At 38.4% G+C, this 15,898-nt stretch overlaps 1 protein-coding gene across 1 annotated transcript in view; it reads left to right on the plus strand.

Annotated features, from left to right (window-relative positions):
- LOC135477045 (protein hobbit-like) overlaps nt 1–14,820 on the plus strand; it is a 116,162-nt gene extending 101,342 nt beyond the window's left edge. The window contains exons 57-59 of the mRNA XM_064757196.1: nt 7,234–7,374; nt 9,980–10,090; nt 14,634–14,820. Coding sequence (XP_064613266.1) covers nt 7,234–7,374; nt 9,980–10,090; nt 14,634–14,693 — 312 coding nt within the window. The 3' untranslated portion in view covers nt 14,694–14,820. The remainder of the gene's footprint in view (nt 1–7,233; nt 7,375–9,979; nt 10,091–14,633) is intronic.
- The last annotated feature ends 1,078 nt before the right edge of the window (nt 14,821–15,898 follow it).

Below are 15,898 nucleotides of genomic sequence, written 5' to 3' on the forward strand. Positions count from 1 at the left end.
AGTCCAGCCTTGGACAGAGGCTTCGTTGATCGTTATGCTTTCGCTGCTCATAGGGGCATTAATGACAATAAGCCTGTCAGTGACGCTTGTGAGGTCATTTAAGTCAGTCAGTCTAATAATGCTCTTTGATGACCTGTCTTCTGCCAATATAGTGTGCATGTCTGCACATCACATCGAGAAGTTCATCATCAGCTTGCCAAAGGTCTGTGGTTTACCCCTGAAAACTCTGGGGTTATACCTCAATGTATTCATCAAACTGACCACCATTGGATAGGCACAAAATCTGTATGTATGGCGTAAAATAACAATCAGATAAATAAAATGCAAGTTTGTTGGAGACCTCAGTACAGTGGCCGAGTGGTTACTGTATCCTTGTTTTATTCAACAGACGAGGATGATTTCTTAGTATGGCCATATAAATCAACATAATATAGCTACGTGTATGTCAAGAACCGGTGGGCCCATTGTCAGTGTACAGTGTCTAGGTAATGAGGCATCTTGTGTTGTGTCCTTGGCGTGACTTATCATTGAGGAAGCACTACACATATACACCTCGTCCTTCCCAATGGCACAGTTGGTAGAGAATCGGCCTCGGGGGGTGGGGCGGTAGATCCAGGGTTAATCCTTGATCAAGTCACACCCAAGACCTTAAAAGAGGAAGTTGTAACTTCCTCAGTTGGTGCTTAGCGTGAAGGGGATAGTGCAACGACTGGTTGACCCGTATCAGTATAATGGCTCGGGCAGGGCAGCTTTCTGTACTTGCCTTCAGGAAGGCGTCTCAGTGAAGCAGCACTAGATAAAAGAGCGGTGGAAATCTGTCCTGCAACAAGGAGGCACATTACATGCACTCTAAGGACTCCTTTATCATCATATGACTGAAAAATTGTTATGTAAGATGTCAAACCTCAAGCACTCACTCACTCACTCACTCATATATATCTGGGGTAGTATATATCTCGTTATATATATATATAACTCGGGCTAGTTAGCCTGTGGTAAGATGACAGTGTCATCATCATGCGACTACAAATGATTTTGTTGAAAACTAAGTATGTTTATCCAGACTCAAACATATACATCTGTTTGGAAAGACATTACACATTTAGCTGAGGATTTTCTTCATGACCAATTGGAATCAGTGGAATTCACTGAATTGTTCTCTTTGGAAGCATATAAAATTGGAATACAACATTTTAGATCCTTGACTCTGTAGTGCTCGGAAGTGTTTCATAGGGTTGCTTCTGAGGGATCCAGTTGTTTACAGATTGTGTATTTCGTGTTACCTTTTTTCTCACAATTCCTTCAGTTCCTTTTTTTAGCATTATTTTTTTTCTATATTTGGTCCAGCATGTATGTTGTCTTGTATCTGCTGCATATTTTTAAGCTTTACTGTAATTCTTAAAATTTTTTGCATGTTTTTAAGGTTTTTGTTCAAGAATATTTTGAGGACATTATTCTGTGTAGATTGATAATACTATACTTGCTTGGGAAGCCCTGAAATCGGCAAGCCCAACCAGTGGAGATTTGTCTCAAAAATCAAAATGAAAGGTGCATAAATCAGACTGAAAATCGCTCTTTCGTATGCGAGAAAGTTGTAAAATTAAAGTAAAGGAAAAAATACAGAACATAGGTAAGATAGTGTAGTATTCTATATATATATATATATATGTACAAGGAGATTCTGAGATATCTGTGAGATGATTTTATCCCATGGCAGATTATACAATTAATGCTTTAATAATGGAAGAGATAACAGTGATTAAAAACAAAGCAACTTGAAATGAAGAGAATAAAGTCTCGAACTGATCTGACTGGGATTAAGTGAAAAAAAAAACCAGGTTCAAGGATTATCAAGTGTATATGTTTAATAAAGGCAGAGGATGTGAGAAGAAAACAAAGCACTTCTCACATGAGCAGAGTATAGAGATCAGAGTTATATATTTAGCTGAGGAAATGGCTAATTGTGGGTTTGGTGCAATTTGACTGTTCACAGTGAATCTTCACAATTCATTGATGTGTTCAGATTATACACGGAGAAATAAAAAAATAAAAAAACGATGAGGAGATGGAAGGCTTCAAGTTTTATAATGCAATCTTGATTAAATTGCTTTTAGTACTGGGAATACAAGCTGATTGATGAATAGAAAGCGCTTGACATTGTCTGGTGATGGTTGATGTTAGTGGATTATACAGTCCTATAAACTGTGAAGTGTATGTGCATCATCATTTGATATTAGTGGATTATACTGTCCTATAAACTGTGAAGTGTACGTGCATCATCATTTGATGTTAGTGGATTATACAGTCCTATAAACTGTGAAGTGTTCGTGCATTATCATTTGATGTTACTCAATTATACTGTCCTATAAACTGTGACGTGTATGTGCATCGTCATTTGATGTTAGTGGATTATACAGTCCTATAAACTGTGAAGTGTTCGTGCATTATCATTTGATGTTAGTGGATGTTACTGTCCTATAAACTGTGTTATTTATATATTTATTTGATTGGTGTTTTACGCTGTACTCAAAAATATTTCACTTATACAACGGCGGCCAGCATTATGATGGGAGGAAACCGGGCAGAGCCCAGGGGAAACCTACGACCATCCACAGGTTGCTGGCAGACCTTCCCACGTACGGCCAGAGAGGAAGCCAGCATAAGCTGGACTTGAACTCACAGCGACCGCATTGGTGAGAGGCTCCTGAGTCATTACGCTACGCTAGCTCGCTAACCAACTGAGCCCTATAAACTGTGAAGTGTACGGGCATTATCATTTGATGTTACTGGATTATACTGTCCTATAAACTGTGAAGTGTACGTGCATCATCATTTGATGTTAGTGGATTATACTGTCCTATAAACTGTGAAGTGTACGTGCATCATCATTTGATGTTAGTGGATTATACTGTCCTATAAACTGTGAAGTGTACGTGCATCATCATTTGATGTTAGTGGATTATACGGTCCTATAAACTGTGAAGTGTACGTGCATCATCATTTGATGTTAGTGGATTATACGGTCCTATAAACTGTGAAGTGTACGTGCATTATCATTTGATGTTAGTGGATTATACAGTCCTATAAACTGTGAAGTGTACGTGCATCATCATTTGATGTTAGTGTTGATGTTAGTTAGTACGTGCATGTTCTTAATTAGCTCCTCTGTGGCTGTGTTCACATCCAACTCATACTGGCCTCCTCTCCGGCTATAAATCTACATGGAAAAGTCTGGCAGCAACCTGCATATGGTAGTGGATTTCCCCTGGGCTCTGCCTTGATTCTCCACAATGTTGGTTGCTTGGTCAATGTTTGATAACATATCTCTTTAATATGGGCCATTAACAGTGAGAAATTGTGTCGACATTTTGCGAGATATCCCCACTATTGAGGATTTCATCCTCTTGGAACAGGATGCTTTATAATGTGGATTCAAGCTGAAATTGAGTTGCTTCTGTCCCAGAACAAGTTTTGAGAATCTACATGTACCTGTACCTTGGAAGAACATTTTTGGCAAACAGCAATCTGTACCTCCAATTTAACATTGATAAAATTAACATTACAGAGAAAATTCCATGCCTTTTAAGAAGGCTTTGATGTATTTATTGATTTGATTTGCGTTTTACATCATACTTAAGAATACTTCACTCATACGACGGTAGTCAGCATTATGGTGGGAAAAAACTGAGCAGAGCCATGGGGAAACCCACATCCCCAGGCTGCTGGCAGACTTTCCCACTCATAAGACTTTGCTCAGGTGGACTAATGACACACGGTTCTGTTGTATTATCATCACCTTTAGTACTAAATGAAACATTCTCAATGAATTTAATACTGTAATTAATTAAGAGAACATTTTTCCCCAGCAGGAATTCTCAACAGGTACACTATATAGCTTATGGTGGGATTTATGCAGAAAGCTTGTCAGTCCAGTGGCAGGGTTATTGACATGATTGTTTCAGTTGGACTCGTTTGTCGGTGTTGGGCTAATTAATTTTGTTGTATTCATACTCATTAGTACAGAGTGGTTTGCAAGCCTGATGGATTAACATTTGTTCTGCAGATTACTGATCGGGATATTTTCACATTCACCTCTCTTCAGTTCCTTTTTGCAAGTACTACCTTCTGCCAGAGATTTGTTTGAAATTGTATAACTATAGGTTGGCAAGAAAATTGGGTCAATCCTGGGTCGAGTTACACCTGAGGCTTTGAAAGAGGAAGTTGTAACTTCCTCGCTTGGCATTCAGGATGAAGGGGATAGTGCAACAACTTGTTGACCCGTATCAGTATGGCTCAGGCAAGGCAACTTACTTGCCTTTGGTAGGTCGTCTCAGTGAAGCAGCACTAGATAAAAGAGCGGCGGAAATTCGTCCTGCAACAAGGAGGTATACAACATGCAATCTAAGGATTCCTTCATTGTCATGTAACTGAAAAATTGTGAAGTATGACATTAAACGCCAAGCACTCACTCATTCCCTCACTCACTCACTCAATGTGTAACCCCAGCAAGCATGTTGAGGATGTCATCTCTAGGATTACATCTTCAGATGCAAATATCTGCGTTTAATATGCTGCTGCAATGTTTCATGACTTTTTAGGTGTGTGGCAATAAGTAATGGATTTTGAGGGAGTACAAAATTTGGTTGGCTTTATTTACTTGGTTTTGTTCTTGCAAGATCGAGTTACACTTTAATGGACAAATGAACCTTATGCAGTTCATGTACCTTGATTTTGTTTAATCGTTGGCATTAGTCTGCCTAAGGAGTGACTAGTGTTTTAATTTTGCTCATTTCTTTTTTTTTGTATGAAAAAGTTTTAAAAGTATGGGTTTTTGTCCAAAACATTGGCTGTTTTTTGGAGGAGAATATGTAGACTAGACTGCACGTCATACAGGATAGGAGAACCATGAGACGATGTTTTATTGCGTTCTTCTAACGTGTTTTCTTGCCTCATACCTTCAGTTATTACATGTCCTCGTAAAAATATACACACGTCACTTGTGACATGATTTATTGTCCACTTCTGTTTTTAATACCAGGAAGTCAAAAACACAAACATTGAAATACACTGTACATGCACTTGTCTCATCTGAAAGTGTTGCTGAATGGGTCACCGGTCTGTCAAATTCACGGCCGCTATTTTTTTTCTTCAATAATTTTTTTCATCTTTAAAAGATTTTTGTTAATCTTCATAAATCTTAACAAAAATACATTTACTTTATGCCTGACCTTGACCCTGAATCTTTCTAGGAACTGTCATGAACGGAACTAATTATTTTATAACTTCGTCATTTTTTTTGTTGGCCGATAAACTGATGTAAAAAAGTGGCATAAAAAGTGGAATATGTTACTGCTGTCAGATATTAACAGAAAAGACAACACTAGACCAAATTTTTATGAGGCGTAACTTTTTTATTTTTGTGATGTTGTACAACAGAGATATCTCAGTTCATTGTAAGCGAAATCACGCACGCTGAGACAAGCAAAAGGATATTAATATTATCAGTTGTAACCAGTCAGGTGTGAATTATTTGTTAATTTTATTATAACATGAGGACGCAACTGTCTCTGCTTAGGTCACGTGATCCATGTTTTGCCTTTTAACTATGTGAGAGTCGGGTATGACTGATGTGACATCATTTTTCTGGTTGGTCTTCTATGGCGCATCCTGTGTCTTTGTGATTAAAAGATTATAATTATACAGAGTACCTCAGAGAAGAAATTCTGTGACCGTTTACATCTGTTTTCACCCTTTCTTTTAAATAACTCAAATTACATTGTTTGTTGTCGTTTCATGTATTATTTTTCTTTACTTAGGGCACACACTGGTAAGATGATTATGCTATGAGACTTTCTTGAGAAATTTCTGAAGAAATTCACTTTAGATCATGATTAAGCAACTTTCCTTCTGTTCTGAAATATTTACTCAAAGATAATGATGATTATTAATCATTTTTACTGGAACACTAATTACAGTAACTTAATAACATGTGTATGCACCACAAAGGATATGTTATGTTGGAAAGACATTAATGTAATTGAGTGAGGCTCATTTAAATTGAGATTTAATTGAGAAAGGATGGAAATGTTTGTGCAACATATGAGAATTTTAAATCTGCTAAAAAAAAAGCATTAACTATATTTCCAGGACACAGTGAAATATTTGACCTCTTTTTCTTTAATTTAACGGAGCCAGTTTTTACACTTACAGGTAAAGAAAGCATTATCATGAAGTAAATATCAGATAAAAGACAGTTAAGCTCTGTTATGGAAAACAGAATGATTTTTTGTCTCACGGAGTAAAATGTTTACAAAACATTATGAATTCTACAGTGGCCTGTATTCACTGAAAGTATTCTTAGCTCTATATGCATTTGCATTTTGAGTCCTCTAATCTTTCTGCAGTCTGTGTGTATCAGTGTTATGTTACAAAATCCTCATGTGACATCAACTGTGACATATGGGTGAGAGACAAAATCAAATTTTTCAAAAACATTTCACCGCGTTGAAAAAAATAATAAAATGAAAACGAGCTAATGTTTTTTGTCATCGGTGTTTAATGATCTTTTATTTGAGATGGTTGTTCCACCTTATATAAAGCAATCAAGTCCTGAAAGCCCCTGTTAGGGAACTTTATAGGGTTCATAGGCATTGTGTTCATTAATTAAACTGTTCAGATTATTTGAGAGGTACTGCTGTTTTAGCTGACGGGGAATTGTAGGTTCTCAATCTCTCACTGTTTGAAGGAGTCTTGGTCAAAACAGGCTTTTGTCTATACTCGTATAGATATTGGCACAGTTTGAAAGCAAAAGACAACACCAGACCAAATACGTACATGCTTTGATGAAGCACCCCACATGAAGTTTAAAAAGCAAGCCTTATTACATTATCAAGATGTCACAGTTCACAATAAGCAAAATCATGCTCATGCACATTGAGGAAATTGAAATCACTGCCATGTTCTCAGTTTTAACCAGTTAGGTAAGTGTTATTTCTACAGACTAAGAACGCTTTTCTTGCATAAGCCGAAACCTTTGTTATGGGCCATATTAGCCTGGGATACAGGTGATGCGACAACCTAGTTCTGATGCCACTGGCTTTTCTAAGAATTCCAGATTAGTGTTGATTTTCAGCGTTACTGAGTTCATCAGAACAAAATTCGAAAAAGCATCTATGTTTTGTAATCGCTTAGAGCAGACTCTTATGTTTCTTGGTCTTTTTTGTGGTTTCTTAGGGAGAGAAGGAGAAGAACATAGAGGATGTCCATGATTTCAGTCTGGTGCTGCCCATGATGGAATATCACAACTGTATCTGGACTTGGTTTGACCTGCTCATAGCTATGAAGAATGACAGCAAGCGAGTTCTTATCTCACAGGTAATTCACACAACAGCAAGCAGCTTCTCATCTCACAGGTAATTCACGCAACAGCAGCAAGTGCGTTCTCATCTCACAGGTAATTCACGCAACAGCAGCAAGTGTGTTCTCATCTCACAGGTAATTCCTGTCGCACACCCTCGAACTCCCATCCCGCGTGTCCTCATAGCCATGAAGAATGACAGCAAGTGAATTTTGATCTCACCGGTAATTCACGCAACAGCAGCAAGTGCGTTCTCATCTCACAGGTAATTCACGCAACAGCAGCAAGTGCGTTCTCATCTCACAGGTAATTCCTGTCGCACACCCCCGAACCCCCACCCTGCTTGTCCTCATAACCATGAAGAATGACAGTAAGTGAATTTTGATCTCACAGGTAATTCACACAACAGCAAGCAGCTTCTCATCTCACAGGTAATTCACGCAACAGCAGCAAGTGCGTTCTCATCTCACAGGTAATTCCTGTCGCACACCCCCGAACCCCCACCCTGCTTGTCCTCATAACCATGAAGAATGACAGTAAGCGAATTTTGATCTCACAGGTAATTCACACAACAGCAAGCAGCTTCTCATCTCACAGGTAATTCACACAACAGCAGCAAGTGTGTTCCCATCTCACAGGTAATTCCTGTCTCACACCCTCGAACTCCCATCCCACTTGTCCTCATAGCCATGAAGAATGACAGCAAGTGAATTTTGATCTCACAGGTAATTCACACAACAGCAAGCAGCTTCTCATCTTGCAGGTAATTCACGCAACAGCAAGCAGCTTCTCATCTCACAGGTAATTCAAACAACAGCAAGTGGGTTCTCATCTCACAGGTAATTCACACAGCAGCAAGCAGCTTCTCATCTCACAGGTAATTCAAACAACAGCAAGTGCGTTCTCATCTCACAGGTAATTCACACAGCAGCAAGCAGCTTCTCATCTCACAGGTAATTCACACAACAGCAAGCAGCTTCTCATCTCACAGGTAATTCACGCAACAGCAGCAAGTGCGTTCTCATCTCACAGGTAATTCCTGTCGCACACCCCCGAACCCCCACCCTGCTTGTCCTCATAACCATGAAGAATGACAGCAAGCGAATTTTGATCTCACAGGTAATTCACACAGCAGCAAGCAGGTTCTCATCTCACAGGTAATTCACACAACAGCAAGCAGCTTCTCATCTCACAGGTAATTCAAACAACAGCAAGTGGGTTCTCATCTCACAGGTAATTCACACAGCAGCAAGCAGCTTCTCATCTCACAGGTAATTCAAACAACAGCAAGTGCGTTCTCATCTCACAGGTAATTCACACAGCAGCAAGCAGCTTCTCATCTCACAGGTAATTCATGCAACAGCAAGTGCGTTCTCATCTCACAGGTAATTCATGCAACAGCAAGTGGGTTCTCATCTCATAGGTAATTCACGCAACAGTGAGGAGCTTTTCATCTCACAGGTAATTCATGCAACAGCATGGGGATTCCCATATCAAAGCTTATTCATGTGACAGCAAGCAGATTCTCTTCACAAAGCTAATTTATGTGACAGCATGCGGGTTCTGATCTCATAGGTAATTCACGTGACAGCAAGAGGGTTCTCATCTCATAGGTAATTCACGCAACAGTGAGGAGCTTTTCATCTCACAGGTAATTCATGCAACAGTGAGGAGCTTTTCATCTCACAGGTAATTCATGTAACAGCATGGGGATTCCCATATCAAAGCTTATTCATGTGACAGCAAGCGGGTTCTCATCTCATAGGTAATTCACGCAACAGTGAGGAGCTTTTCATCTCACAGGTAATTCATGCAACAGTGAGGAGCTTTTCATCTCACAGGTAATTCATGTAACAGCATGGGGATTCCCATATCAAAGCTTATTCATGTGACAGCAAGCGGGTTCTCATCTCATAGGTAATTCACGCAACAGTGAGGAGCTTTTCATCTCACAGGTAATTCATGCAACAGCAAACGGGTTTTCACCTCAGAGGTACGTCATTCCTGTCTCACTTTCCTGATCCCCCATCCCCGAACCCCCAACCTCTTTGCCCTCGTGGCCATGAAGAATGACAGCGTGTATATTGTCATCTCACAGGTAATTCACACGACAGCAATAATGTTCTCATCTCACAGGTAATTCACAGATAATGACAGCAATAATGTTCTTAGCTCACAGGTAATTCACACGACAGCAATCATTCTCTCATGTCATTATAAGAGTATGTATTGCTGTATTTTTGTCGTCTTTCACATGTTGCACCCAAAAATATTCTGGGACATGAAGGTTTGTGAAGTGCGTGCATGTAGCTGCCAACGAGTGACAGTTCACCCTGAAAAACCCTGACTCCCTCCCCATAAATCTGACTATCGTTACAATAGTAGAAATTTTTTAACATTAACCTAAGAGGTAATCCATCATATATACCTGTAAATAGATCAATATGAGTGGAATAATTTGAGTGCAACGTAGAAGAATGAACAGTCAAGCAAATAAATAAGACTATTGTATTAATGCACGAGTATTGTAACTCTATTACCTGATGCTTTATTGGGCATCAGGATACTCAAATCTGAAACAGAAGAAATGAAAACACATTTCATTGACTCAATATTCCTCAGGCCATCAAGCAGAAGTTACACATGCGGTCAAGAGCTGGCGAGGAAGGACCAGTGACCGATGTCCAGCAAGAAGAAGACAAAGCCAAAATGTTACTTGGGGCAAAACTTCTGGTCAGTCTAACTATGTCTATGTAATTACTGGGTCAATGTACAGGTACTGCATAACCATCAAATATATAAAGTTTCTGGACCCCAGTTTCACAAAGGTAAGCAGTGTACAACATTATTTTATCGTACATTTGTACGTCACTACTACCGTCCCGCAGTTCAACATGTCTGTTTATCGTACATGAACCACTTCTTTGTGAAACTGGGCCCAGTGTCACTTTAGCCTTAGCCATAAAATTTGCACAATTCAGTCTCAACCACAAATTTTTGAGATTTCAGTCTTTATAATAACCTTCTGCCTGTTTAATCTTAGCCATGATTTTTGATGATGAAAACTCTACTGACCAAATGTTTGTGGGTAAACTTGAACTAACCAGAAAAAGATGACTAAAACTTAGAACAAAAGTAGATGACTAAAACTGAGACCAAAAGTTGATGACTAAAACTGAGACCAAAAGTAGATGACTAAAACTGAGACCAAAAGTTGATGACTAAAACTGAGACCAAAAGTTGATGACTAAAACTGAGACCAAAAGTTTACAACTAAGACTGAAGTGATCAAAAGGTTGGTCAGTTCAACCTTAACCACAAACTATTGGTTCGTTCAGTCATTGCCATAATTATGTGGCCAGTTCATTTTGACATGTACCATACATGTTTGGTTAGCTCAGTCTTAGCCATAAACTTTTGTCCATTCATGCAGTTTTCTACATGTAATTGTCAGTCTTCCCCATTAACTTTTTTGTGAGTTCAGATTGGGCCATAAACTTTTGGTCAGTTCATGCAGTTTCTTCACAATTGTCAGTCTTCACCATTAACTTTATGGTGGGTTCAGACTGGGCCATAAACTTTTGGTGTGTTCACGCAGTTTCTCCACAATTGTCAGTCTTCACCATTAAATTTATGATGAGTTAAGACTGGGCCATAAACTTTTGGTCAGTTCATGCAGTTTCTCCACAATTGTCAGTCTTCACCATTAACTTTATAGTGAGTTCAGACGGAGCCATAAACTTTTGGTCAGTTCATGCAGTTTCTTCACAATTGTCAGTCTTCACCATTAACTTGATGGTGAGTTGAGACTGGGCCATAAACTTTTGGTCAGTTCATGCAGTTTCTTCACAATCGTCTGTCTTCACCATTAACTTTATGGTGAGTTCAGACTGGGCCATAAACTTTTAGTCAGTTCATGCAGTTTCTTCACAATTGTCTGTCTTCACCATTAACTTTATGGTGAGTTCAGACTGGGCCATAAACTTTTGGTCAGTTCATGCAGTTTCTTCACAATTGTCAGTCTTCACCATTAACTTTATGGTGGGTTCAGACTGGGCCATAAACTTTTGGTGTGTTCATGCAGTTTCTCCACAATTGTCAGTCTTCACCATTAAATTTATGGTGGGTTCAGACTGGGCCATAAACTTTTGGTCAGTTCATGCAGTTTCTCCACAATTGTCAGTCTTCACCATTAACTTTATAGTGAGTTCAGACGGAGCCATAAACTTTTGGTCAGTTCATGCAGTTTCTTCACAATTGTCAGTCTTCACCATTAACTTGATGGTGAGTTCAGACTGGGCCATAAACTTTTGGTCAGTTCATGCAGTTTCTTCACAATCGTCTGTCTTCACCATTAACTTTATGGTGAGTTGAGACTGGGCCATAAACTTTTAGTCAGTTCATGCAGTTTCTTCACAATTGTCTGTTTTCACCATTAACTTGATGGTGAGTTCAGACTGGGCCATAAACTTTTGGTCAGTTCATGCAGTTTCTTCACAATTGTCTGTCTTCACCATTAACTTTATGGTGAGTTCAGACTGGGCCATAAACTTTTGGTCAGTTCATGCAGTTTCTTCACAATTGTCTGTCTTCACCATTAACTTTATGGTGAGTTGAGACTGGGCCATAAACTTTTGGTCAGTTCATGCAGTTTCTTCACAATTGTCTGTCTTCACCATTAACTTGAGGGCGAGTTCAGACTGGGCCATAAACTTTTGGTGTGTTCATGCAGTTTCTTCACAATTGTCTGTCTTCACCATTAACTTGAGGGCGAGTTCAGACTGGGCCATAAACTTTTGGTCAGTTCATGCAATTTCTTCACAATTGTCTGTCTTCACCATTAATTTTATGGTGAGTTGAGACTGGGCCATAAACTTTTGGTGTGTTCATGCAGTTTCTCCACAATTGTCTGTCTTCACCATTAACTTTATGGTGAGTTCAGACTGGGCCATAAACTTTTGGTCAGTTCATGCAGTTTCTTCACAATTGTCTGTCTTCACCATTAACTTTATGGTGAGTTGAGACTGGGTTATAAACTTTTGGTCAGTTCATGCAGTTTCTCCACAACTGTCAGTCTTCATCATTAACTTTATGGTGAGTTCAGACTGGGCCATAAACTTTTGGTGTGTTCATGCAGTTTCTCCACAATTGTCTGTCTTCACCATTTGGTCTCACTCTTAGCAATAACTTTTGGTCAGTTCAGACTTGACCATAAACTTTTGGTTTCACTGTTAGCAGTAACTTATGGTCAGTTTGGACTTGGCAGAAAACTTTTGGTCTCACTCTTAGCAATAACTTTTGGTCAGTTCAGACTTGACCATAAACTTTTGGTCTCACTGTTAGCAGTAACTTATGGTCAGTTCGGACTTGGCAGAAAACTTTTGGTCTCACTCTTAGCAATAACCTTTGGTCAGTTCAGACTTGACCATATACTTTTGGTCTCACTCTTAGCAATAACCTTTGGTCGGTTCAGACTTGACCATAAACTTTTGGTCTCACTCAGCAGTAACTTATGGTCAGTTTGGACTTGGCAGAAAACTTTTGGTCTCAGTCTTAGCAATAACTTTTGGTCAGTTCATACTTGACCATAAACTTTTTGCAGTAACATTTTGTCATTTGTGTCAAAGCCATAAGTTCTTGGTCAGTTAAATTTTACTCATAAGCTTTTAGTCTTTTCATCATTAACCAAGCAAGTGCTTTATGTGGGCCTATGTAGATTAAAACAAATCAGATCAAATGAGAAATCAAATCACAATTTCTTGGTCACTTGCTCATATGCATATATATTTGAAGGTATGTAGTTCAACGATCTTTTGTCTCCAGTGGGAAAACCTCATTATGAACAATATATTCATAACACATTATAAGCCAATGCATACACATGATCTGGGTGTGCATTTTTAGGGCTATTTTTTGTGTTGATTGGTTTGTTCTATGTAAAAATACATGCTCTTTTTACAAAAAAAAAACTCAGTGACCATGCAGGTCAAATTCAAATCAGTGTGAACGAATTAATTTCATCCAGGTGTGAGTGGAATTCAAAAGAGGTGTGAATTTTCATAATGACCCAGAAGCTTTAATGGGTACCTCGATATTGACCGATACATTGCTAGGTCAGTAGGTTAGTGTAAATGTTCATCAAAGCACGGCGATCACTCACCTGATGGTAATGTTGATCAAAGCATGGCGATCAGTCACCTGGTTTCGCCATATCAGCATGTGTTTAAGACTGTATACAGCTGTCCAGCATGTGCATGTAGAGGTCAGATTTTTAGATTTGTTGATAGTTGTTGTCTGTGAACATATGATAAGCTTGTCTGTCGATGGTTCGGCTACAGCTTTATGTCAGGAGGTTTGTCAGATACCGGGAGGTGTCAGATGGTGATTTTATACTGTTGCCTTTCTTTTTTTTCCTCAACCTGGCAACCTAACCACCGATGTATTAGTGAAAAAATGTAGGCTGAAGGAATACTCCAATGAAACAAATAAATTGTGATGAAGAGTTACGTTCAGAAGATCAAGTTACGTGTAATAATTACCTAAAATTGTACAGGAAGCTGTAGATTTCCTTGCACTAATTGTTCATGGGCTTCCCACAGTCTGTCCTTCATGCAAGACCACTTGTCGTCCACCAGTATTGTTTGCATAATTAGCTCTAGGTCTCACATGGAGAAATTTGTTAAGTAACGAACCAAAGGCGTTCGTCCACACATAAAACTTTCTGCTATTGTACTGTACAAGTGAAAATTATTATATTTTTGTATATGTATATGTATGTATATGGCATTAACAAGCCATCAGATACATGTAAGTAAATAAATAAATAATTGTCTATATACTTTGTAAACAAAAGGAGACTATAAAATACTGACCAGTACATAAGTTTTGTTAGTCATGTCGGTAGTATGATCAAACGGTTTTGTATTTTCATGCTTGAGGTTACCTGTAAATGTAAACTTTGATACGGAATGACATTTACATGTGGAGATAATTAGTGAGTTAATTATTCTCTGTTCTTTCTTGTTATAACCCAGACTGTTGACTCAGACAGCCACTGTATGTTTATTTTCTTTATTTAATATATGATTGTTGTTTTAACGCAGTTCTCAAGAATTCAGCTGGGATATGAGCCATAGCTTTCTGAACAGACAGCAGATTACAAGTATGCATAGCAGTTTCAGCATCCATTACGCGCATATTCTAAAAAAAAACAAAAAAAAAAAAAACAACTTTTCTTGTGATTTTCTAAAATGTCAGTTTTATTTTTCTATTGCAGGCTGGACAAGATAAACCAGCCAAGAAGAGCCTGTTTGGGAAGTTACACATCCAGAAATAGAAACAATTTGAAAAGCTACATGTGTACTTTCATTTGTGGTGTGAACACAAACCAGCCATTTGTTCATGTGTGCAGTGCTTTTGCCAACATACGCACTCTGTGTGGATTAGAAAAGTTACCGCATTTCACCCAGAGTTTGGTACATAAGTATGGGCTTTCAGAAGCAGGTAAATGCCTTAAAATGACACAAGTTTTCTGATCAGAAATTAATCAGACTTCTCGAAAAACTGTTCAATGGCCATTATAAGGTTGAGCATTCAGTTGGAATCAAGCAGACTTTGTCGTTTGAAAAATGATTGACTTTAGGTGAAAAATGATTGACTTTAGGTGAAAAATGATTGACTTTAGGTGAAAAATGATTGACTTGAGGTGAAAAATGATGAGGTGAAATACAGTTCAAGGGTCTGAGTATGTACATGTAAAAATCTCCTATTAGGCAGTTGTTTAGTTACCTGTTCATGCATACATCTGTATGACCTTAAAGTGGTGTACATACGCATACTTTAAATTAATGTTTATTTGTATTGTTGTTTTAACTTTTGAAGAACATGTCATAATTATTGCACAGGCATTCATATCAGGTTTTGGGAAGTGGGGGGGGGGGATTCAGGTGGAATCCAAAATTGTCAGCCCAATGTAAAACATCAAAATGTGTTTTCTGAAAAATGCTTCATTTTGTTTTAAGGGTAATGTATTTATTTTACCAAAGGACATATATATATATATATATATATATATATATACATGTAAAGTAACAACCTCTGTTTTTTACTTGTTTAGTGAATGCAGTATCGTCTGAATTCACATTGAGTATGTCAATATGGTGTTTGGGCCATAATGCATTGTGTTAGCTCAGAGATTTGCATAATAAAAGTGGCTTTTGGTAATTTTGTTCTTCTCCACTGTACCCCTGTAAGAGTAATCTGATAACACCAAGGTGGTGACATCAGTGATAGGTGTCAGCATAACTCCCCTAATGTAGCAGTACAAGGAGATGTTGCAAGGGAAAGGTCACCCACCATACTCTAGTAGTGTACATGTAAAAGCACCATTACTCCCATGATGTACATCAAACACCGCAAAACCATCATTTTTACTCCCATAATGCAACAAAAAGTATGACTGTTACTCATATAATACAGCCACTAAAAAGTGACACCATTACTCCAATAATATAATAGTACAAAAGAGTTAATTCAAAGGGA

The sequence above is a fragment of the Liolophura sinensis genome, chromosome 10, assembly GCF_032854445.1.
Source record: "Liolophura sinensis isolate JHLJ2023 chromosome 10, CUHK_Ljap_v2, whole genome shotgun sequence".
Lineage (NCBI taxonomy): Eukaryota > Metazoa > Mollusca > Polyplacophora > Chitonida > Chitonidae > Liolophura > Liolophura sinensis.